Genomic DNA, 25,561 nt, shown 5'->3' on the forward strand with positions numbered 1-25,561 from the left:
AAGGAAAGCGGGAAGGAAAATATTTCAAGTAAAAACAATGTTTTACACTTGTCTTTTAAAAAAAATGACAATTTACTGTTAGATTACCTGATAATTTTTTAATTGGCCATTTTCCTCACCCCACCTACCCCTCCTTTTCCTTTCTTAACTATTTTACAGTTTAAATTTTATGACAGTTGAGTCAGTAACATCTAACTGGGTGTTTTTATGAAGTAGCACCCCAATGAATCATTCTGTATTGCAGCATGAAAGAGTGGAGGCAGTGATTAAATGTCGAATTCTCTCCAGACACATGATGGAGCCACATTAAACTGCCGCTGCCCACAGGCTATTTGACAGCTGTCTGCCTTGATGTGACTTTTAAATCAGTGTGAAGCATTAGAATAGAATACCAATTTGCAACCAAAAGATGTTTCTGAAGTGTGAGGAACTTCAGACCAAAAAAAGCTCTAGACATCACTTTGAAAGACTTTTGATGAGCAATTGCAAATATTAGTACCTCTAAGCTTGACAGGTTACCTATTGAAATAGAAAAGTGAATATTCCTGAATGGAGTATCTCTTCAAGCCAAGAAAGTGAAACTAGACTGAAATTGAAAAACCTAAAAATAATTGTAACTCCCACCTAGATGAATGTAGCAAAGTCAGAGGGTCTATAACCTTACCTGGGCTTTGAAGTCCTGGAAGTCTGGAAGAGTGTTTGTTTATTATTCCAGGTTGCTTTATATACTGTGTTGCACATAGAAGATGCTCAATGTATCTAAAACTCTCTCTCTCTTCATTTTCAGTGAAAATAAAATTTTATCTCTGAAAATGGAGATGGCCACATATCTATTCCCTAATGAGGAAAAACTTCCATCTGGTACACGCCAGTCATTTCACTGCCAAAGCCCATTAAAGCCATGTTGCATTTTGTAGTGACAGACATGAATGTAAGGACACTTATGAAATGCGAGAATCCTTGTGAAGCCCTGTGTTACCAGGTTTGCCCTGACTTGTACTTTGGGGTAGCTAGTCCCAGCTTCAAGGGATGTGCAGCCTTGTAGTCTCCTAGGCCTTTAACTTGGCTTAATGCTCTGTCCTCATTATCTTGAAATCATTAATGATTTTTCTAAGAGACCCTCTGTTCTCATTTTGCACTAGGCCCCATAAATGATTAGCCAGCCCTGCTGGTAATTCTGTGTTTCCCTCTAAAGTTCTGCTTAATAGCACTATATGATAAAACCTAATCCTCAGAGAATGTACTTGTAATGAACATTTTACTGTGTCTTTTAAAAGGACTGGTACGTTATTAAACTAGTTTGTAGAGCCCGTCTTCCTTTGCCTTCACCTCCCCTTCCCATCGTCACCAGCGGAGGAACACCCCAGAGGTGCTGACACCTCTTACGGGGAGTAAGAGTGTGATTTCACAGGTGGCAGACAGTAGTTGGGAGGTTGGTTGCATTGAGCAAATGATTGTTGTTTGGTTTAGCAAACACGTAAGTATACCAAAACTAAGAGAGCCAGACTTTTCACTGAAGGGATTTACAAGCACTGAAAAGTAGAAAGCTGAAAAGAATACTGAGCACTGATTTAAAATTGTAATTATCAGCACAATCTCACAGCTTTTAAAATTGATATATAGAAATAGATATGTGTGTTGTTGTTTTCAGTTGCTAAGTTGTGTCCGACTCCTTGTGGCATCGTGAACCGCAGTGCACCAGGCTTCCCTATCCTTCACTGTCTCCCGGAGCTTGCTCAAACTCATGTCCGTTGAGTCGGTGATGCCATCCAACCATCTCATCCTCTGCTGTCCCCTTCTCCTGCCCTCAATGTTTCCCAGATTCAGGGTCTTTTCCAGTTAGTCAGCTGTTCACATCAGGTGGCCAAAGCACTGGAGTTTCAGCATCAGCCCTTCCAATGAACTCAATTCTTTGAATTCCAATCAATTCAATTCTGAGTTTATTTCCTTTAGCATTGACTGTTTGATCTCCTTGCAGTCCGAGGAGTCTCAAGCGTCTTCTCTAGCACCACAATGTGAAAGCATCAATTCTTCGGCACTCAGCCTTCTTTATGGTCCAACTCTCACATCCATACACAACTACTGGAAAAACCATAGCTTTGACTATATAGACCTTTGTCAGCAAAGTGATGTCTTTGTTTTTTAGTATGCTGTCTAGGTTTGTCATACCTTTCCTTCCAAGGAGCAAGTTTCTTTTAATTTTACTGCTGCAGTCAGCATCCGCAGTGATTTTGGAGCCCAAGAAAGCAAAATCTGTCACTGTTTCCACTTTTTCCCCTTCTATTTGCCATGAAGTGATAGGACTGGATGCCATGATCTTAGTTTTCTCAATGTTGAGCTTTAAGCCAGCCTTTTCACTCTTCTCTTTCACCTTCATCAAGAGGCTTGTTAGTTCCTCTTTGCTTTCTGCCATTGGGTTCTTGTCATCTGCATATCTGAGGTTATTGATATTTCTCCTGGCAGTCTTGATTCCAGCTTGTGATTCATCCAGCCTGGCATTTTGCATGTTGTACTCTGCCTGGAAGTTAAATAAGCAGGGTGACAGTGTACAGCCTTCATGTACTCCTTTCCCAGTTTGGAACCAGCTTGTTCCATGTCCAGTTTTAACTGTTGCTTCTTGACTTACATACAGGTTTTTCAGGAGGCAGGTAAGGTGGTCTGGTATTCCCATCTCTTTTAAGAATTTTCCACAGTTTGTTGTGATCCACATAGTCAAAGGCTTTGGCATAGTCAATAAAGCAGAAGTAGATGTTTTCCTGGAACTCTCGTGCTTTTTCGATGATCCGACAGATGTTGGCCATTTGATCTCTGGTTCCTCTGCCTTTTCTAAACCCAGTTTGTACATCTGGAGGTTCACAGTTCATGTACTGTTGAAGCCTGGCTTGGAGAATTTTGAGCATTACTTTGCTAGTGTATGAGATGAGTGAAATTGTGCAGTAGTTTGAACATTCTTTGGTATTGCCTTTCTTAGGGATTGGAATGAAAACTGACCTTTTCCAGTCCTGTGGCCACTGCTGAGTTTTCTAAATTTGCTGGCATAATGAGTGCAGCACTTTCACAGCATCATCTTTTAGGATTTGAAATAGCTCAACTGGAATTCCATCACATTCACTATCTTTGTTCGAAGTGATGCTTCCTAAGGCCCACTTGACTTCACGCTCCAGGATGTCTGGTTCTAGGTGAGTAATCACACCATTGTGGCTATCTGGATCATTAAGATCTTTTTTATATAGTTCTCCTGTGTATTCTTCTCACCTCTTCTTAATATCTTCTGCTTCTGTTAGGTCCATACCATTTCTGTCCTTTGTCCTTTATTGTACCCATCTTTGCATGAAATGTTGCCTTGATAGCTCCAATTTCCTTGAAGTCTTTCTCTAGCCTTTCCCATCCTGTTGTTTTCCTCTATTTCTTTGTATTGTTCCCTTAAGAAGTCTTTCTCATCTCTCCTAGCTATTCTCTGGAACTCTGCATTCAGTTGGATATGTATCTTTCTGTTTCTCCTTTGCCTTTCACTTCTCTTAGCTATTTGTAAGGCCTCCTCAGGCAACCTCTTTGCCTTCTTGCATTTCTTTTTCTTTGGGATGGTTTTGGTCAGCGTTACAAACCTCTGTCCATAGTTCTTCAGGCACTCTGCCTATCAGATCTAATTGCCTGAATATATTTGTCACCTTCACTGTATAATCTTAAGGTATTTGATTTAGGTCTGACCTGAATGGCTTAGTGGTTTTCCCTAATTTCTTCAATTTAAACCTGAATTTTGCAATAAGGAGCTCATGATCTGAGCCACAGTCAGCTCCAGGTCTTGTTTTTGTTGACTGTATAGAGTTTCTCCATCTTCATCTGCAAAGAATATTGTCAGTCTAATTTCAGTACTGACCATCTGGTGATGTCCATGTGTAAAGGCATCTCTAAAGGCAATGCTACCTCAGTAATAATGAGCACAGTGACTGCCCAGATCTTGGTTTTAAATACCATGCTCCACTGAAAGGAAGCAGGACTGCTTGGGTAAATGGCCAGTTCTAGGGCGGGGGCAGCAAACATGTAAGATAAGCCTGGAACATCCTGTTCCAGAAAGTAAAGAAATACTCAAAGAATGTTGCAGAGATGTCAGAAGGACCCAGAAGCCAGCCTAAATGCATGCCTACTGGCCATATCTCATTTAAGCAACAAAATAATGTTGATACCAGACTACAACTGGTTGAATAAAATAGGAATCTATGAGTTTATAAATTAAAGAAGAGAACATTCTTCCTTAAAATATAAGCTCAACTAATGCAGAAGAGATGGTAGAAATAATCACCAGTGATGGCTGTTGTAGGGCAGGTGATGTAGGAAGGAGTCATCAGCAGATGCTAGACTGGTGGTCGGAGGGTCGGTGAGGAACAGGATATTGGCGTGGTGTTTGTTCTTGTGTCAGCTCTCATACTGTAACAGATACCCTTCAACAATCCACCTAATAACACCTTTTTCACATTCTTGTGCTTTTTGTTGATTTTATTGTTTAAAATGTCCCCCGTGCATAGTGTTCCTAAGCACAAGAAGATTGTGATGTGTCTTACAAAGAAAACAGATGTGTTAGATAAGCTTCATTGCAGCATGAATCATAGTGTTGTTGACCATACACAGCGTTAAGGAATGAATACTGTGTTAAAGTGTCCTTGAACAGAAACACAGAACAAAGTGATATGTTGATCAGTGGAAGAAAATGAACTGAAAGCTGATAGGAAACTAACCCTCCGTTTTTCATAGGAGCAGTGCTTCCATATTTGCTCATTCAGTGTTCATGGCACATTATCAGACTTCACTGCAATGAATAACAAGAGTCAAATGTATCTCACGAAATGGGTACTAACTGGTTGCCATTGACATTATCAGATTAATTTCATATCACATATGATAGTGTTTTACTTTGTTGTGAAACTACATATATTTGTGAGTAATTTAATAGAATGTTGTTCAGTCGCTAAGTTGTGTCCAACTCTTTGCCACCTTGTGGTCTGCAGCACGCCAGGTTTCCCTGTCTTTCACTATCTCCCGAAGTTGACTCAAACTCACGTCCATTGAGTCGGTGATGCTACCCAACCATCTCATCCTCTGCCTCGCTCTTTTCTTCTTGCCTTCAGTCTTTCCCAGAATCAGGGTCTTTTCCAGTGAGTCAGTTCTTCCCATCAGGTGGCCAAAGTATTAGAGTTTCAGCTTCAGCATCAGTCCTTCTAATGAATATTCAGGACTGATTTCCTTTAGGATGGACTGGTTGGAAGGAATTACAGTTCCAAAGAAAGAAACTTTATTTTACTAAAAAGTATAAGTAAAGCATAGATATTAACTAATCACTCTAAAATATATTTTTATATGTCACTTTGAACTCCCTGGTATGTCATTCTCTTAAAGAATTTTGGCTTATCATTGCTTTATAGTTGCTTCGAGAGTCTATTTATTATGTGTAGTTTTTAATGCTAATTGATTAGCTTTTGATACTTTTGAATAAGTGGGGAATATCTTATTAGAATCAAATGGTGAATTAGGTAATTGTATTTATGTAATGTTTTAAGGGATAAGTGAAAAGAGAAGGAAAAGACTCAAGTTGATTCAAAAGCAAAAATGAGAAAACAAGATAATTGGTGTATCCTTCAAGTCTTCTAGTCCACCAGATATTAGACAAAACAAATTGGGGACTTGTCTTTAAATAGGAGATGTGCTAAGCATATTCTTACTTCAGATTTTTTTTTAAAGCTATTTTGTGTTAAGATACTGATTTTTATCTGGAAGGGATGTTGAGGGCTACTAAAATCAAGCTCATAATATCACTTTTTGATCAATGTTTCCTTGTTGCCTGGCACTTAACACTATATTAATGCCAGGAAATAAATTTTATCTACTTCATCTTTAGGCAAGTTCTTATTCCCTTCTAATGACGCTGTTGTGCTCAGTGACAGAGTGGTGTCCAACTCTGCAGCCCCATGGACCTTAGCCACCAGGCTCCTCTGTCCATGGAGTTTTCCAGGCAAGGATACTGGAGTGGGTTGCCATTTCCTCCTCCAGGGGATCTTCCTGACCCAGGGAATGAAACCGAGTCTCCTGAGTCTCCTGCATTGGCAGGCGGGTTCTTTACCACTAGCACCGCCAGGAAAGAGTCACTTCTAATTTAGATTTTTAGGAAACGGAGAGGGGGAAATATATTCTCTGAGACCAGTTATCATCTCAGCCAGGCTTTTAAGCTTCCTGGTTACTTGTCATTCAGCAACTCTACGGGAAGGTGTTTATAAGCTATAAGTCAGTGCGTTAATAATTTTTATTTCTTTTTTAAACTAATTCAATTTTGTGAAACAACAACAATTTTATTTCCTGTTTAGTACAGCTGTCTGTTCAGCCAGAAATCATTACTCATGGTTATTGGATATTTGTTTTGTATTTAGTAATCTTAAAAAGTTATTTTATCAGGTATTTCTTAAGAAAACCCTGTGTGATTGGTGAAAATCATAATTTCATAGATGGAAAAACTGGGAGGTAGAAAAGCTGTGAATCTAATTTCCAGTTAGAATATTCAGCCTCTGTTTTCTTGGTCTGTTTTGTAGGGTTTTTTTTGAGGGAGGAAGGGTGGTTCTCCTTTTTTAAAAAATTATCCCTGCCTTCCTATTTTAGAGAGTGACTTATATTTTGCAATATCTGATGTTTTTCTCCTACAGAGATATTCCAATGCCCTTAGTCAGCTCAGGAGTGGAGCATGGTAACTTGAGAGAGCTGGCATTTGCAAGAATGAAAGACCTTGGAATACAGGTAAGAGTCTGACCATAACTGCAGAGATCAAAGTAATCTCAGACATGAAAACCTGTGATGCTATCACCTGATAAACTTACAGGTTTGGTCAAAGAGCTTTCATGCATTGAAGCCCTTCTTTCTGTACAGCATGTTGAAGCTGAAATAGTGGTTCCACAATCTGCATCCCAGCCCTGTACCCCTCTGCTTTCTCCTAAAAGAGTGTGGGTTTGTCAATTTAATGGTTGTTTTCTCTTGCCTACTGAAATTGCCAACTATGTGTTCAGCTCCTTTTTTAGAAAACCTCTTTTCTTTTGAAATACTAAGTGTTTGATTCTTGACCAGTGGTTATAGACAAATACGACCTTTGAAGAAACAAGGATGACATGCTGAAATAATTACCGATGTTATTGTCCAGATATACCACTATGCCTTGCCCCACCGTGCCCCTGTGTCTTTTCATTTGCTTTTTAATTTCAGAAATCTTTACTAAGCAGCTCTTTTCTGCTTTCTGTTGAAGTACAAAGAGCCCAGGAATCTGCAGTTTTAACAGGCTCTGTGGATGATTTTGAAGTCATGATACTGTTTAAAACTCAGTGCCCTAGGAGCTATTTCTCAGAGCTGCTAAGAGGAAAGGCCAGGGGACATCTAGGCCTGAGCCTGCATCCTGGCCTCTGCTTTGAGCTTCTGATTCACTTGGTCTGGTATGGAGCTGAGGGAGGTTGTCACACACAGTGTAGACATGGACCACTCTTTGAAAGGCATTGTTTTAAGGACTACATATCATGTTTGTGGACATACCCAAAACATTCTGTTCTCTTAGTTGTTTTGTTATAAAGAAGTTTTTCTTTTCTTTCTTTTTTTTTCCCCAAAAAACTGTCTAGAGTTTGTAAACATTATTGGCTTATTCTACCAAAATAATTATAATAATTTAAGTTCTAGAAAAATAGCAACTGTATGTACAGTAATTGTTGTGATTTAGTCACTTTGTCATGTCCGACTCTTTGTGACCCCATGGACTATAGCTAGCCAGGCTCCTCTCTCCATGGGATTTCCCAGGCAAGAATACTGGAGTGGGTTGCCATTTCCTTCTCCAGGGAATCTTCCTGACCCAGGGATTGAACCCAAGTCTCCCGCATTGGCAGGCAGTTTCTTTACCACTGAGCCACCAGGAAAGCCCCATGTACAGTAATGAATAGCCCCAACAAGTATGTGACTGCTCTGCTCCCTGGTCCCCAGCTGTCCCAGTTTTTCAGCTCCTCCTCCTCTTGGCCTGGTTAGCCTGATAACCTCATCATCCAGCCATCATCTTTAACCCTGTACCCCTCTTAAACCTTGATAGCCTCTCATAAAGTAATCTCGGATTGAGTCTCAAGACTGGAATTCAGTCGTAGCCAAAAGTTATCTAGTTTACCTAGGCAGTGTCTTTACTGGAAAATAAGGACACCCCAATCTCTTTCATGAAAAGCATTCCCCTCCCCTCCAAGAAAGGACAAAAGCATACAAGTGTTCTTTAGGAGCATGTAATATGGGTTCCCTGAGCATGGAAATAGCTTAGTTTTTCTAGAACTGAATAATGAGCTCTTATTTTTCTCATGAAATTCTCTCCATATATACACCAAATACACTATTAGTAGTATGGCTGCAAGACATCATCAACTTTCCTAGGGTGATCTTTTCTCACCGATGGAAAGCGTTAGAATCTTGGAAATAAGTTCTACAGTTTGTTCTATAGGGGAAAGTATAGCATAGGACAGATAATAGTCACTGTGAGGATTTTGTAATTTTAAGTGTCAGGCTTCATAACCTGCACACTGGGTCGTGGAGTAGAGACAAGAGTTCAGTCCTGTAGCTTGGCGGTGCACACATCCACAGGCAACTTTGTGGTTCCTGGGACATTCAGAGAGCCAGTCTGCCACCATGACACCACGTTCAGACTGTATAATAATAAAAGCTCAAGTTTCTTTCTTTCCCCTCCTTCCTTGCATTCCTTCCTCCCTCCCATCCTTTATTCCACAGAGCCCTTCTCTGCAAAAGATAGCAGTCTTAGTTTCCCTCTTTCTGACATTTCTAAAATTTGATGCAAATGTGGGGGTGCTAAAAACATTAACTGCTATAAAATGGTGAAGGTTTTCAAACATTAGGAATTCAATTGTTACTCTTCTATAGATATAGTTGGCGATTGCACTTTCAGATACAGTTATATCTTCTGGGTAAAACCTACTATGTTCAAATTTTTAGGAGGTATGTTCTTTACTTTCAATATTATGTATCGATCTCCTTTGGATTCTAAAATTTTAAAAACAATACAGTGCTAACTTCATATATTTCCATTTTGTTTTCCCCTATCTTCATATTTATTAAAAATGGCTTCGTTTTTAAATTCAGTTCTTTTATCTCAATGTAAATTATGTCCAGATGTAATTTTGAGCCCTGAATTTGGTGGAGAGGTTTCAGTAAAAATTGTATTAGTGACCGGTTTTATATTTGCCTCCCCTTCCCTCTTTCTTTTCTTCCTCTTTATTTTTTCCCCATTCCTCCCTCACTCCTTCCTCCCCTTTCTTCATTTCTTTTGCTTTGTTTTTTTCACAGTGTCGTGATGTGAGAACCAGAGAGGTTGGAATCCAAGAAATTCATCACAAAGTCCGGCCATACCAGGTTAGTGTCCTCATTTTATAGAGATTAGGTCCTGTCCATTACTCCTTGTCAAGCCTGGGCCTGTACCTGCTTATGTATCATGCTGTGTTTAGTTGCTCTGTTGTGCCCGACTCTGTGACCTCATGGACTGTAGCCTGCCAGGCTCCTCTGTCCATGGGGATTCTCCAGGCAAGAATGCTGGAGAGAGTTGCCATGCCGTCTTCTAGGGGCTCTTCCCAACCCAAGGATCAAACCCAGGTCTCCCGCATTGCAGACGGATTCTTTACTGTCTGAGCCGCCAAGGAAGCCCAAGAAAACTGGAGTGGGTTGCCTATCCCTTCTCCTGGAGAACTTCCCGACCCAGGAATCGATCTGGGGTCTCCTGCATTGCAGGCAGATTCTTTACCAGCTGAGCTACCAGGGAAGCCCTATAGTTAGAACCAAAACCAAACTCTCAAAATTAATAAATAAACTAAGAGCAAAGAATCATTGAGAATCAGGGCAAGTCAGCAAAGCCAGATATGAAGGTCACTCAACACTAGAAGGGCCAGGTTAGGAAGATCAGGTTGGAACTTCATTATAGATCAGTACTATTCGGCAGGACTTTCTGCAGTGTTGGAAATGACCTGTCATCTGTGCCACTAATATGGAGTCAGCTACCAGTCACATGTGACAGTTAAGCACTTGAAAGGTGGCTAGTGCAAAGAAGGACTTACTTTTTAATTTTATTTAATGTCACAGTGTCAAAGAATTCAAATATAAATAGGCAGATGTGACTAGTGGCTACCTTCAGGTAAAGCTGAGTGTCATGTGCTTATCTCTATGTGCAACTGTTGAGTTATTGCTCATTGGTGGTAATCAGGTGAAGAGATCACCCTCATCAACAGGGTTTCCATAAAACATATTTTTAATGAATTAACTTCTCTCCTGTAATGTCATCGTGTTAGCTATCTGCCAAATTTTTCTGTGGGGGTTCTCTTTCCTGTGGGAGCCTGTTTGAGAAAGGCTAGAAGAGATGAGATCTGCAGCTGATATTTCTCTTCTGAAAATGAATTGACAGTTTTCACATCTCAGACCTTTTAAGGAAAAAGTAGACCCTGGCACAGTTAGTTCTTCTGCCAGATTCTTGTGCAGCAAACAAGAAGCTGCGGAGGAATGTCAGTGTCAATCTGACTGTTCACCCCACTGTGGGCCCAATCTGCCTGTTTTTGGAGTGCATCTGAGTGTGACCATGCCCACATACGTAGCTTTCTCTGTGTGTCAATTGCTTAATATTTGTGCAGAGTACAAGGGCCACTTGAGCAGGATGCAAAAGTTACATCACCATGTAGAGTGCTAACACAAAAGCTTCCCCTAAAACCCTTCTCTGGTGACTGTATTTTCTTTAACCTGTTAATCTCACAGTTAAGCACGCTGTTGGGTTGGCCAAGGAATTTTTTGGGTTTCTCCATAACATCTTACGAAAAAACCCAAATGCACTTTTCGGTCAACCCAACATTTTAAAGGTCCTGTGGGATACTTTTTCTTAAAATCCCATCAAGGAATGAGACCAACACATTTTTCCCCCCCAAAAAGTAGGTTTTAGTGGAAGAGGTGAGGACTAAAAACCATTGAGCATCTGACAGTTCTGGGGCCCAAGGGTGCTCCCAAGAACTACATACACATAATGTATAATTTTACCTTAGAGACTTTTCATAGAGGCTGAGAGATTTAAATCCATGGAACTATTAACTGAGCCAAACCCTGTAAGAATCTTAAGGTTAATGAGGTTCAAATATTTATGAAATGGTAAAACAGTTTTCCTCTTACATCTTCTATAGACAAGGCACAAATTCTCATTTATAGTCAGTGGTATTGAGAGGAGACAAGTAAAAAGAAACATAATTTGTGATTATTTATTCTCTATCCATAATTATAGATATTAGTTTATATATAATTATAGAAATGTACTTTGTTCTCTAATTCTTTTTTAAAAAAAGTTTTGTGTGGCTTTTTATTGAAACAGGTTGAATTGGTGAGAAGAGATTATGTTGCAAATGGAGGCTGGGAAACCTTCTTATCCTATGAAGACCCAGATCAAGACATCTTGATTGGCCTCCTGAGATTGCGGAAGTGTTCAGAGGAGACTTTCCGTTTCGAATTGGTTGGGGGTGTGTCCATAGTCCGAGAGCTGCACGTGTATGGAAGCGTGGTCCCTGTAAGCAGTCGGGATCCCACTAAATTTCAGCATCAGGTATCCTGGACTGCATTTCTGTTTGACTGTGGTTAAGAAGTTGCTCACAGGAGGAAAAGAGAAAGGGATGGGGCTGGGGGGAGAGGGAGGACAGAGAAGAAAAAAAGGAAGAGCAGAGGAGAAAGGAAAGTATAGAAATAGAGGAACCAACATTACTGTTGTTCAGAGAGGTTTTCTCTTTAAATTGTACCCTTTGGGGCGTGAGGGAGGGGAAGAGAGACGAATTGAGACTCAATCAAGTGGAATATAATAATAGACTGAACCATAGGAAATTGCTATTTTTGAAAGTCAGAAATGATCTAATACCAGCAATTTTGTGTGATTCAGCTATTTTGGAATCGAAGGAGATGATAATGTGAAAGAAAGCACTTGTGAAATTTTAAAGCACTTTGTCATAGCAAGCTAAGAGATAGTGGCACACTATTCTGCTCCCCCAAACAACCTAAATAAATAACCACTTTTTTTCACTTTCAGGAGAGCAAGTTAAAACTGCTAATGGTGGATCTAGCATTAAACCCTCAAATAGATGATTTAAGAATATTGCCTGCTTTCCAAAAGCCTTTTAGAAGCTGAAAGGGTGACTAATAATACAAGATTAGATGCCCCAGACTTTCATCACCTGGAGATTGCCTAGAACTTGTTTAAAAAGTGACAGAAATTGACAGGCAGTTCGTCCCTTGCTGTGACTAGATTACATCATCCACAAAATACCCTGGGATGGCTTTTGTTGCAGAGTTATTCCTAGTCTGCCACTGAGTACTTTTGGTATAACTGAGTCATTTCTTTCCTTATGCCTATAAATGGGTTTTTGTCATTCTTTTGAAGAGTTTAGCAGCTACTGAATATCAGCCTTCTTGTTTTATGGACCTCTCAATGACTTCTCTCCTTCTCAGTTCCCTAACCCCCTTTATTGCTTCTTTGTAGGGCTTTGGCATGCTGCTGATGGAGGAAGCAGAACGAATAGCCAGAGAAGAACATGGATCTGGGAAAATAGCTGTTATATCAGGTAACTGGGGGTAGGCATGGGGGAACGGCAAAGTTCATGATTCATTTACATTATTAACTTGGTACCACAATTGAAAGTATCTCAGGCTGTTGCAGGGAGGGGGACCCCTTCCAGGACCCAAGAGTGCTCTTTTGTCTGACACTCAGAAATCAGTTGTCCAAGGAGACACACATGCTGACAAAGCAAGAGACTTTATTGGGAAAGGGGCACCCAGGTGGAGAGCAGAAGGGTAAGGAACCCAGGGGGACTGCTCTGCCACATGGCTCACAGTCTCAGCTTTCATGGTGATGGGATAAGTTTCCGGGTTGTCTCTGGCCAGTCGTTCTGACTCAGGGTCCTTCCTGGTGGTACACGCACTGCTCAGCGTAGATGGATTCCGCGAGAAGGATTCTGGGAGTTTGGTAGGACATATGAACTGGCGTCTCTGCTCAGCGTAGATGGATTCCAGCGAGAAGGATTCTGGGAGTTTGGTAGGACATATGAACTGGCGTCTCCACTCTGCTTTTGACCTTTCCCAAGTTCTTCCAGTTCATGGTAGTTTGTTATTTCCATGTTCCTTATCAGGACCTCCTATTTAAGAGAACTCATGCAAGTGGTTACTATTCAGGCCTGGCCAAGGTGGGCAGTTTTAGTCAGTGGTTCCCCTAACAAGTTCTCTCTTGCCTCTGTTTATGATTATTATGTTCAGAATTGGGCAGAGCCGAATAGGGAAAGACTGGTGATGCTCTGGCACAAAGAAAATTCCTGTAAGCAGTCAGGCGGAATGGAGCTTGCAGACACTTCTCTTCCTCATGGCCTCTCCTATCTCCTCATGTTCCCTATCTTCATGGTCACCCTCCTGTACCCTATCTCCTCATGGTCTCTTGTGCATCATTGCCCAGATACTCTGTCTGGGAAAATGAAATTAGATGAATGAATCTAAGAAAATCATAAGTTAATGTGGTAATTGTCAGTATTGTTCAGAAAATTAAAATAGAACCTCGTTGCTAGTACAAGATGTTTCAAGCCAGTGTTCCTTACTCTTTAAAAATTGTTTTCAATGACTTTGTTCCTGAGGAACAGATTTCTTCCCCTGTTTGGAAGTGATCCCCTTAACCTCACCTAGGACATCAGGTGATTGGGGAAGTGGGCGTGAAAAGATAAGTCTGGTGTAAGTGGAGCAAAAAATAACATGACTACACCCACTCACTCGTACTCTTCAGCGTCACACCCTTACAGAAATCTGCTGTTCTCAATAAGCACCTAATGTGATGAAAGCCCTGATCAAGATTCAGCTTACTTTTCCCTCCAGCATTATTAAATGAAACTTCCAAAAGAAAAAGAAATCCAAAAAAAAAAAATAAGTTGTTGCCAATCAATAAATCAATACCTTTGCCCAGATTTTAATGATTACAGTTATGAAAATGTAATGACCCAGGCTCACTTAGTCAATCATTTAATCTGGCTGTGGTTTTTGGCATTTTCCAGACAGATTAATAGAGCATTTTTTAACACTGCTAGCTCTCTCTATTTTTCTGTGTTACCTGGAATATTGTTTATTGACGTGTAGGTGATTTACAGTGTTGTTCTAGTGTCTGCTATACAGCGAAATGACTCAGTCGTATACATACATACCTTATTTTTCATATTTTTTTCCACTATGATTTATCCCAGGTTATTGAATACAGTTCCCTGTGCTATGCCGTAGGACCTTGCTGGTTATCTGTTCTAAATGTGACCGTTCACATCTACCAGCCCCACATTCCAATCCATCCCTCTACCTGCCGCCTTGGCAGCCACAAGTCTGTTATGTTTTTTCTGCTACCTTAAACCCTCTAAAGAGGTGGGAATTAAATGAAGCTCACCTGATCAGTGCCAGTATTTGTAAGTAAAAAAGGTTTACTTCTCAATTGTTCAGCTTATGGTTGACAAGAAATCAACCTTCCCCGGTACCAGGAAAGGGCCAGACTGACTCAGAGCTCATTATATGTGTGCATCTGTGCATCACTTAAAATTTTAGCTGGCCTCTTCTACCAGCAAACTGTCAGGGTTTTCAGTAGTACAGTGCTTTCCAAGCCTTCCTGTGTTTGTGAATCATCTGGAGATCTTGTTAAAGTGCAGATTCTGACTCGTTGGGTCTGGGTTGGAGCCCCAAGGCCTAGGTGTCTAACCGGCTCCTGGTAAGACCATTCTGATTGTCTTCAGACCACACTTTGAGTAACAGGGCTTTAGTATTCTCTTCCAAATGTAGGTTTCTGTTTCAGATCACTAAGGTAAAGGTATTCTCTGTGACCCTGGCAGTGCCTGCATTCCCAAAGTCTGACATGCAGCTGTGTGATTTTCTGGTATCTGTGGGAACCTGATGAATTTTAAAACTGAAGGGCATCTGCATTCTATCACTTCTCTGCATTAGTTAATTTGCCTTCATGCTATCTATCTCTTTTTTGAAATGTTATGTGCAGAGAGAAGCCTCTGACTTGCCCAGAGACACATTCAGTTACCTGTAAGAACCTCAGTTTCTGTTTTTTGAACAGTGTCTTACTAAGTAGAAATCAGCATCTGTGCTCTTTCTAGGTTATTATTTCTAATCTAAATAATAGCTCAATTTCAGATCATCTGCTTGTTGAACTTTTAAAATAACAGGAAGAGACTTGCTAAAAAATAACAGGGAAGAATCTTTCCCATTATTAGCTGTCACAGGTAGACTACTGGATTTCTGTATGGGGGTTTCTCTTGGTCAGCAGGTTTTTACAGGAGCAGCCCTGGAAACGTGTTCTTGGTACTCAGGTGAGTGCTGTGGGAGGAAGTGGTTCTTCCTGCCTCTGATCTATGAGCCTCTCCAGTGCCCTGTACTGAAGAATCCAACTAGGGCCTTGACTTTCTGTCTGACCCAAGATCTGATCCCCCTTCAGATGAAAACACCAAGAACATTTACTCCGTGTGTGATGCATTAGTAACATATTAGTGTTCTATTTGAGTTTCTCAATCAGACACCTGAGGTGTCCATTATTCAAAACTTCAAGGAGGGTAAATTCAAAGTGTTCTTGTTGGTTTTTAATCATAATGTGTTTCTTGGTTGGTTGTTTTCCTTCCCTTATTTGTTCAGTTGACTTTGGTCTTCCTGATTTAAGTACAATGCTGTGTGTGTGTGTGTGTGTGTGTGTGTGTGTGTGTGTTTTAATTAGTTTTTTTTAAAGAGTCAGTTATTCTCTGTAAGTTGATCTTTAGAATGAAAATCTTATGATAGTACTGGTGCTTCTGTGCTGCATTTATTCCCAGTACTTCATTAGATGTGATGTGTAAGAAGAGACAAATTGGCAGGGGCATTAAGATTCTGTTCCTGTATTGACAGCAGCTCTCCTTGTGATGATCTTGAATAATGTTGCTCGAATCTCCACGGACCTTTATTTCTTTACTAAAAATAAGTGTTAGGTTATCATTTGCCATTCTAACAGTCTAGAATTCTGCCCCTTAAATAACTTCATGTCTTTTAGTTCTCTACAAGATCAATTGTGTTTTTACTGGTTTCATATTAAGTAGATTCTTTTATGAAACCATACCAGGAAACCCTTTAATTTCATTTGTAATTAATCTCAGTCTCATGCAGTTTGGGTATTTGATGATAGAAGTGATGATAAAGTTTCCCTTAGGTAGCTAATCCTATCTATGACATGAAGTGGATGCCAGTCCACTTCAGTCCCAACTGGTGACACTTTGTGATCTGTGTCCTACCTTGTTCCCCTACCATCCCCTTTTCCTGATCTTGTCCTTGATTTGTAAATCTATCCTTGTTCTGGTCTGTAGGCTTTTGTATAACTTATACACAGGGGTGGCCTAGATATTCTGTCCTGGCATAACTAGTAGCTTGAAGAAGGGAGAGACAGATCATTTATCATTCTGGTTACAGTGACTATAAGAGGCATGCATTTATGTAGAATTCTTTTAATTACATTCTGATTCATTATGATTTCCCTTTATCTTGCCAGCAGATTGTTTCTGTTACTTGGATTTATAATCTTTGATTCTGCCTCTGGACAATATGACTACACAGTAGATCTGATTTGAATCACTAGTCAGAAAGACTCCGTATATTCTGTTTTTCCATATTAAGACACAAATTGTTTTTTATTTGTTGTCTCAATATATTTTGTTTATAAAAGGTCCATGTTGTGTATTTCACAGCTGATTTATAAAAGATTAACTTGATATCTACATGAGAAAATTGAAAACCCATTTATCAACATCAAATGAAACACTGTCTCAAAGTGTCCTTTTTTTTTTTTAATATTTATTTGGCTGTGCTGAATCTTAGTTGTGGCATGTAGGATCTTTGATCTTCCTTGTGGTATGCAGGATCTTTTTTTTTTTTTTTTTTTTAAGTTGGGGTATGTAGCTGTGGAATGTGGGATCTAGATCCCTGACCAGGTATCAAACGTGGGCCCCCTACATTGGGTATGTGGAGTTTTAGCCCCTGGACCAGCAGAGAGGTCCCTCAAAGTGACTTTTAAGTTTATCCATTCTGCCTAAGTATATAAAATTGTCTTGGTAAACTGTACATTTTCAAATTAACCATCAACTCTAAATGTTAAAGCAATGATGAATTTCTTAATACCAGAATTGCTGCATTTCTGGAGTGTCTCCTGTGTGCAGGGGCCCAGGGCTGAGAGGGCAGATAGAGGAAGGAGGAGATGATGCCCTGCCTTTGTAGCACGTGGACCAGAGCAGCCCACTCAGTCTTCACCCTGCAGCTTGTCTGTAACTGCAGAGGAAGACACATTTTTCCCTACTTAGACTATTTCTCAACTCAGGATTAGCTGCTTCAGCATGAGAAAATAATCTTTTTCTACATATAAAAATGGGTAAATCAGTAGTATGAGAATAATCAGCTATATTAATAATCAGCTGAAATAATATGCAGGCAGGAAATAATAGTTAATCGCTGCTAAATACCCAAGCAATTAATTAGTCCCTATTAAGTCCAAGTGTTATAGTATCTTTCATCAACTTACTCCTGTTGCTTCTATCAACATCCATTTGTTTAAGATGAACAAATCTATCTACTTGAAAGCCATGATGTTTATCTACTTGGATGATCAGCTTTCTCTCCTTTAAAAATGTTATGATGGAGCAGTTTCTCTTCCCTCTCTTATAGTGTCAAGTGCAGAGATTTATACTGTAGAACCTAACCATAACATTTGAAATGCCATCACTAATAATCACCATGGAAACTGGTGATCTCTGATGTCACACTGCCCGTACCATTTTTGAAAGGGCAAATATAACTGTCAATAGCCACTCTTTAAAAAACCACTTAATACCCCCAACTAAATGACCTTTTTTCCTTTAGGCAGTTTTGGCTAGGTTTCAGATCCAATCGTGTTCCTTTTTCATTTTGCCAGGCTAATTGCTATGCATCAAGACGGACAGCTATTCCCCAAGCTCCCCCCACTACCTTCGTCATAAGCAGTATCCTATTTGTGTTCTTTCAAGTAGAAAATTAACATGGCCATTGGCCAAGAATTGCACCAGGCTGAGGGATCAAACAATGATGATGAGAAATGAGGAAAATATCAGATTGTTTGATGACAGAAATCACTGAAGTCAGAGATCGATAGCCATTTTGTTTCAACCTATTAAAAAGGCAAAGAAGAGGGCAGGGGAGGCGAGTTTAAATATAGGATGAGCAGACTGAGTCACTGGGGGGATACGATTGTTCTAGATCGTGGACCTCAGAGTCACATGACTCTAAAGCCATGTCTGCAATCCCAACTAGTGAAAAGCATCATTGTGCCTGAGACTTACAGCGTCTGATATGGCTTCCTGGAACTGAAATGAATGGTCTTGTGCCCCAGAAACACTGATTAACAAAATAATACTTGGGCAAAAGGTAACAATCATTTTGTTTCACTGGCCAGTGTTCCAGGCTGCACATGTCTCCCTCAGTTGGAGGTAAAGGTAGTTTTGTGCTTTGCATTATCATCTAGTTGAAAAAAAGGGTACATTTGTAACTAGATCTGTCTGGTAATGGACTCATAATCATTACTAAAATGCCTGGAAAAGCTTTTCCTCATTTTGGCTCACCTATTTGCTAATGGACACAGGAAGCTTGCCAAATGCAAACCAGTTTGGGCCACGTGTGTTAATATAGGACTTCTCAGGAAGGAAGGGAAAAGATTGTTTCATCTTTTCTAACTTCATAATAATTTATCCCTTTGCAGTTTTTTCATAAATTATTCCCTGTGTGTAAGTTGATCAGTCGTGTCCAACTTTTTGCAACCCCGTGGACTGTGGTCCACCAGGCTTCTCGGCCCATGGAATTCTCCAGGCAAGAATTCTGGAGTGGATAGCCATTTCCTTCTCCAGGGGATCTTTCCAACCCAGGGATCAAACCAGGTCTTCTGCATTGCAGGCAGATTCTTTATCATCTGAGCCACCAGGGAAGTCCAAATTATTTCCTAATACTTCCTTAATGAAATGCACACCGCGAGGGTTCTGTATATTCCTCCTCGCTCATTTTGCGATGTTAACAGCAATCACACATGATGCTTTTTTGGTGCGTGTTCCACTGGGACTGTGCTGTGGTGGTAAATACCTTTCTTTTCAGAAACAACAGGTACAACATAAAATACTGCTTTACTACAAGAACTCGATTAATTCCAGCATCATTATTAACCAGACTAGCATTGATGACACAGAATACTCTCTTGCTTGATACCACATTAGCTAAATGCTTGCTCAGTGGTGTCTGTGTAGCAGCGGGACTGTGGAGGCATTGTCGCATAGCTCACTTCAGGACTCTTTATTCCTTGACTTGATGTTTATTCATTTATTCATCTATTCATTTATAGACAAATCAGGTACCAGTTATACAGTATATTGTACATTGAGTGCATTGGACCCGTCCCACAGTTGTTGGCATCACATGACTGTATTAATTAATGTTTTTTCAAATATTCTCAAATAGGCCACTAGTCAGCTTCCACTGTTTGGATCTTGCAGGCAACTGAATTTTTGGTGAAGTTTCCTAGGCAGGGGCACTTCCCAGGTGGTGCTGGAGGTAAAGAACCTGCCTCCCAATGAAGGATACATTAGAGACCTGGGTCCAATCCCTGGGTCAGGAAGATCCCCTGGAGAAGGGAATGGCAACCCATTCCAGTATTCTAGCCTGGCGAATCCCATGGACAGAGGAGCGTGGCAGTCCATGTGGTTTCACAGAGATGGACACGACTAAAGCAACTTAGCACGCAAGCACCTTGGTCCATGTGTGGTGGGATAACAGGTTCCTAGGCAGAAGCCAGTGGAGATGCCAACATGGGAGCAATAGGATGTAGCAGGTGCTAGTGCTCTTCCCAGGTCCACGCTGTTGAGTCTTGTGTCGCCACAACGTGTGCCTGAAAGTCTCGCAAGATAACCTTGCTAATTTAGTTGACACAATATTGGGAATGATAGTTGTATACTTCTGCTCCGGTGGAGGAACAGAGTTAGAGTGTATGGTTCCTAAGAATATTCCTGAGCGGTCTCAGAGCTTTGATATAAAGGTTTGCTTTTTTTGTTACATGCTTCACAGGCTCTTTTCTGAGGAAGGACACCTTCCTCAGAAGTCTAGCCTTTGCTGGTCACCATCTGCTGTCTGGCACAAAGGCTCTTTTATAGTTCGTTGCAGTGTCAACTCCTTATCACTGTAACATTTGTGTGATTAGTACTGTTCTTTTCTCTGAGTGTTTGACATTGCTCTAACCCATTCAGTTTGATAAAGCTCTTCTCTTTGGGATCAATTTAGAGGCAGGGATTTGGCAAATTCTTGCCGGTTGGGTAAGCAGATAACTAAATAATGCTGGAAAATACTGATGCTGCCTTTTTTAGTGGCAGCCAAGATACTGATATTATGGAGCCTTTTAGCTGGGACATTTCTGATTCCAACAGGACATTGTTGTTGTTTTCCAGTCAGTAAGTCATGTCCAACTCCATGCGACCTCACAGACTGCAGCACACCAGGCTCCTCTGTCCTCCAGGAGATTTGCTCAAATTCATGTCCATTGACTCTGTGATGCTGTCTAACCACCTCATCCCCTTCTTTGTTGTTCAGTCGCTCAGTCATGTCCAACTCTCTGCAACCCTGTGGACTGTAACACACCAGGCTTCCCTGACCTTTGCCATCTCCCAGAGTTTGATCAACCTCATGTCCATTGAGTCAGTGATGCCATCCAACCATCTTGCCCTCTGTCATCCCCTTCTCCTCCTTCCCTCAGTCTTTCTCAACATCAGGGTCTTTTCCAGTGAGTCAGCTCTTCATATCAGGTAGCCAAAGTATTGGAGCTTCAGCTTTAGCACCAGGCCTTCCAATGAATATTCAGCATTGCTTTCCTTTAGGATTGACTGGTTTGATCTCCTTGCTGTCCAATAGACTCTCAAGAGTCTTCTCCAGCCCCACAGTTCGAAAGCATCAGTTCTTCAGCATTCAGCTTTCTTTATGGTCCAACACTCAACATCCATAATGACCACTGGAAAAACCATAGCTTTGACTATACAGACCTTTGTTGGCAAAGTGATGTCTCTGCTCTTTAATAAACTATCTAGGTTTGTCATAGCTTTTCTTCCAAGGAGGAAGCGGCTTCTAATTTCGTGGTTACAGTCACCGTCCACAGTGATTTTGGAGCCCAAGAAAATGAAATCTGACACTGTTTCCACTTTTTCCCCATCTGTTTACCATGCAGTGATAGGACTGAATGCCATGATCTACATTTTTTGAATGTTGAGTTTTAAGCCAGCTTTTTCACCCTCCTCTTTTACCTTCATTAAGAGGCTCTTTAGTTCCTCTTCACTTTCTAACTGTTACTTCTTGTCCTGTACACAGGTTTCTCAAGAGGTGGGTAAGGTGGTCTGGTATTCCCATCTCTTTAAGTATATTACAGTTTGTTGTGATTCACAAAGACTTTAGCATAGTCAATGAAGCAGAAGTATATTTTTTTTTTTGGAATTCCCTTGCTTTTTCTATGATGAGGCATATATTGGCAATTTGATCTCTGTTTACTCTGCCTTTTCTAAATCCAGGTTGAACATCTGGAAGTTCTCTGTTCACCTACTCCTGAAGCCTAGCTTGAAGGATTTTGAGCATAATCTTGCTAGCATATGAAATGATTGCAATTGTATGGTAATTTGAACATTCTTCAGCATTGCCTTTCTTTGGGATTGGAATGAAAACTGACCTTTTCCAGTCCTGTGGCCACTGCTGAGTTTTCCAAAGTTGCTGGCATGTTGAGTGCAGCACTTTCACAGCATCATATTTTAGGATTTGAAATAGCTCATCTCCACCAGCTTTGTTGGTAGGAATGCTTTCTAAGGGCCACATGACTTCACACTCCAGGTTGTCTGGCTTTAGGTGAGTGACCACAGCATCGTGGTTATCTGGGTCATTAAGACCCGTTTTGTACAGTTCTTCTGTGTATTCTTGCCATCTCTTCTTAGTATCTTCTGCTTTTGTTAGGTTCATATCATTTCTGTCCTTTATTGTGCCCATCTTTGCATGCAGTGTTCCCTTGGTATCTCTAATTTTCTTTAAGAGATCGCTAGTCTTTCCCATTCTATTGTTTTCCCCTATTTCTTTGCATTGTTCACTTTAGAAAGCTCTCTTATCCCTCATTGCTATTCTCTGGAACTCTGAATTCAACTCAGTGTATCTTTCCCTTTCTCCTTTGCCTTTCAGTTCTCTTCTTTTCTCAGCTATTTTTAAAGCCTACTCAGATGACCACTTTGCCTTCTTGCATTTCTTTCTTGGGAATGGTTTTACCACCTCCTATATAACATTATGAAACACTGTCCATAGTTCTTCAGGCACTACCAGAGCTAATCCTTTGAATCTATTTGTCACCTCCACTGTAAAATCATAAGGGATTTAGGTCATACCTGAATGGCCTTGTGGTTTTCTCTACATTCTTCAATTTGAGCCTGAATTTTGCAATAAGCACCTGATTTTCTGTGCCATAGTCAGCTTGAGGTCTTGGTTTTTGCTGACTGTATAGAGCTTCTCCATCTTCAACTGCAGAGAATCTAATCCATCTGATTTCAGTATTGACCATCTGGTGATGTCTATGTGTAGAGTCGTTCTCTTGTGTCCTTGGAAGAGGGTGTTAGCAAACATAGCAATGACCAGTGCATTCTCTTGGTAAAACTCAGTTAGCCTCTGCCCTGCTTCATTTTGTATCCAAGGCCAAACTTGCCTGTTACTCCAGATATCTCTTGACTTCCTACTTTTGCATCCAGTCCCTTATGAAGAAAAGGACATCTTTCTTTGGTGTTAGTTCTAGAAGGTCTTGTAGATTTTCATAGAATTGTTCACCTTCATCTTGTTCGGCATTAGTGGTTGGGGTGTAGACTTGGATTATTGTGATATTGAATGATTTGCCTTGGAAATGAACCAAGATCTTTCTGTTGTTCTTGAGATTGCACCTAAGTACTGCAATTTGGACTGTTTTATTGCTTATGAGGGCTACTCCATTTCTTCTAAGGGATTCTTGCCCACAGTAGTAGATACAATGGTCATCTGAATTAAATTCTCCCATTCCCATCCATTTTAGTTCACTGATTCCTAAAATGTCAATGTAAACTCCAATTTACCTTGATTCATAGACCTGACATTCCAGATTCCTATGCAATATTCTTCTTTACAGCATTGGACTTTACTTCCATCAGCAGACACATCCAGAACCGGGCATCATTTCTACTTTGGCTCAGCCTCTTCATTCTTTCTCAAACTATCTCTCTGCTCTCCCCCAGTAACATATTGGACACCTGCCAACCTGGGGGGCACTTGTCTTTCAGTGTTTTCACTTTTTTTGCGTTTTCACACTGTTCATGGGGTTCTCAAGGCAAGAACACTGGAGTGGCTTGCCATTCCCTTCTTCAGTGGACCACATTTTGTCAGGGACAGACGTGCTGGGACATGACCTTCAGCCACTCCACGTAGCTGGAGGACATGCCTGGTGCCCTGGTTGTCCCGCTGCTGGTCTTCGTTGAGCATGTAAGCCTTCACTGGCTGTCAGGTGTCAGTCAGCGTGCAGCCGGAAGTCAAGGCACATCAGCCTAGCTTAAACTGTTGTCTCGAACCAGCGGCTCACATTTCCAAGACCTTAGGTGATGGATTTAGATTTTAGCTTGTGGCCACAGGATGATGTTTGCTTATGCACCTCACTACCTCCCGAAGCATCCACTTACTCAGGTTGTCCATTTGGTAGAGGAACCACTGATGTTTCTCACACCAGTCAGAAGCCCCAGGTTTATACCCCATGTGGTCTGTTAGCTCTTACTGCAAATCCTAATGATTAGTAGTTGTCATTTATTACAGAGGAACACATCACCCCAAAATTTAGTGGCTTAAAACAACCATTTTATTTGTTCAGTGATCCTGTGAGTCAGAAATTCAGCAGGGCATAGAGGAGATGGCTTGTCTTTGTTCCATGATGTCGAGGGCCTCAGCCACAGTGGCTTAAATGGTTGGCAGCTGCTGCGGTGACGCATCTGGAGTCTCTTCTAGGTGGCAGCAAATGTGCTCGACTGAGACTGTCAACATGAGCACCTTAGTTCTTCTCCCACATGCTTGAGCTTCTCCTGGCATGAAGGCTGGCCTCTAAGAGGCTTATAAGTTGTAGAACATCTTATGTGCATTATTTATGGCTGTGTAACTTTTTTAAAAAACCACAGATCTTAGTAACTGAAAATAAGAGTTATGTCACAGTCTTCATAGGTCAGGAATCTCGAAGGACTACAGCTGGGTGCCTCTGGCCCAGAGCATCTCATAAAGCTGCAGTTAGGGTGTCAGCCAGGGCTATAATTTCAAAGATTCAACTGGGGTTGAAGGGTCCACTTCCAAGTTCACTGTGTGGTCTTTGGCAGGCTCCAGTTCCTCACCAGCTGCTGGTCTCAGGGCCAGCGTTCCTCCCTAGGGCATGTGACCATCTCTTTAAGGCTGCTCACCACGTGGCCACCTGCTTCCCCTAGCAGAGTGATCACAGAGACAGATCCCCTTTGAGATGGAAGCCCTGGTCTTCATAACTTGGTCTCAAAAGAGAGCCAGTGAGTCCACCCCACCTTCAAAGAGAAGAGAATATACATGACTGACTGCCAGTAGATCGTGAACTTTGAGGGTCATTTTATTTTTTGTTACTCCCTTATGTATTTATTGGCTGTGCTGGGTCTTCGTTGCTGCACCGGCTTTTCTCTCATTGCAGTGAGTGGGGAGCTTCCCTCTAGTTGTGTTCAGGCCTCTCATTGCGGTTGCTCCTCTTACTGTGGAGCGCGGGCTCTCAGCCTGCAGGCTTCCGTAGTGGCAGCATGTGGGATCTTCCCGCATCAGGGATCAAACCTGTGTCTCCTGCACTGGCAGGCAGATTCTTTACCGCTGAGCCAGCGGGGAAGTCCTGAGGGTCACTTTACCTGCCACGATGTGGCTTCTGCCCCATTCTTCAGTTAAGGAAGTCATTGGGCCAGCCCAGAGTTAAAGGGAAAAGAAAAAAAAATTCCACTTCTCAAAAAGACAGGATCTGGTAGTGGCTATCTTTGGATACTAAGTGATCAAATACATTTTTATTAACTTGTGATTAGTAGGCATCCAGTCCCTTTCCACAGGAAACTTCATTTAGCCTTCTCCCAGGATGGCCTCTCTTTGGGCACACCTGGATTCAAAGGTTCTAGTCTTAATCCTGATATGAAGATTTTCACACAGCCATCGCGGCAGCACAGTTACACCTAACTCGGTCCTAAGCAGAATCTGGCAGGCAGGCCCCACAGGTCACACCTGCATCGGACCTTTGTCTGCCATCTCTTCCACGAGGATATTCCTCTGTTTCCCGCTACAGGCCTGTCTAAAGATCTATGATGTTGACCTTTTATGTCTTCCTCCTAGGTTATGGAATATAGAAGACCAGTTTTGGACCAAGGGTGCCTGCTTTCCCTAG

The 25,561-nt window shown here is 41.2% G+C and overlaps 1 protein-coding gene across 2 annotated transcripts in view; it reads left to right on the forward strand.

Moving 5' to 3' along the window:
* ELP3 (elongator acetyltransferase complex subunit 3) overlaps positions 1 to 25,561 on the forward strand; it is a 120,610-nt gene that overhangs the window by 73,682 nt on the left and 21,367 nt on the right. For both annotated transcript variants that reach the window (XM_020877898.2, XM_070480625.1), the window contains 4 exons: positions 6,687 to 6,777; positions 9,349 to 9,414; positions 11,399 to 11,626; positions 12,551 to 12,632. In XM_020877898.2, the coding sequence (XP_020733557.1) occupies positions 6,687 to 6,777; positions 9,349 to 9,414; positions 11,399 to 11,626; positions 12,551 to 12,632 (467 nt within the window). The remainder of the gene's footprint in view (positions 1 to 6,686; positions 6,778 to 9,348; positions 9,415 to 11,398; positions 11,627 to 12,550; positions 12,633 to 25,561) is intronic.

This window comes from Odocoileus virginianus, chromosome 18 (assembly GCF_023699985.2).
Source record: "Odocoileus virginianus isolate 20LAN1187 ecotype Illinois chromosome 18, Ovbor_1.2, whole genome shotgun sequence".
Lineage (NCBI taxonomy): Eukaryota > Metazoa > Chordata > Mammalia > Artiodactyla > Cervidae > Odocoileus > Odocoileus virginianus.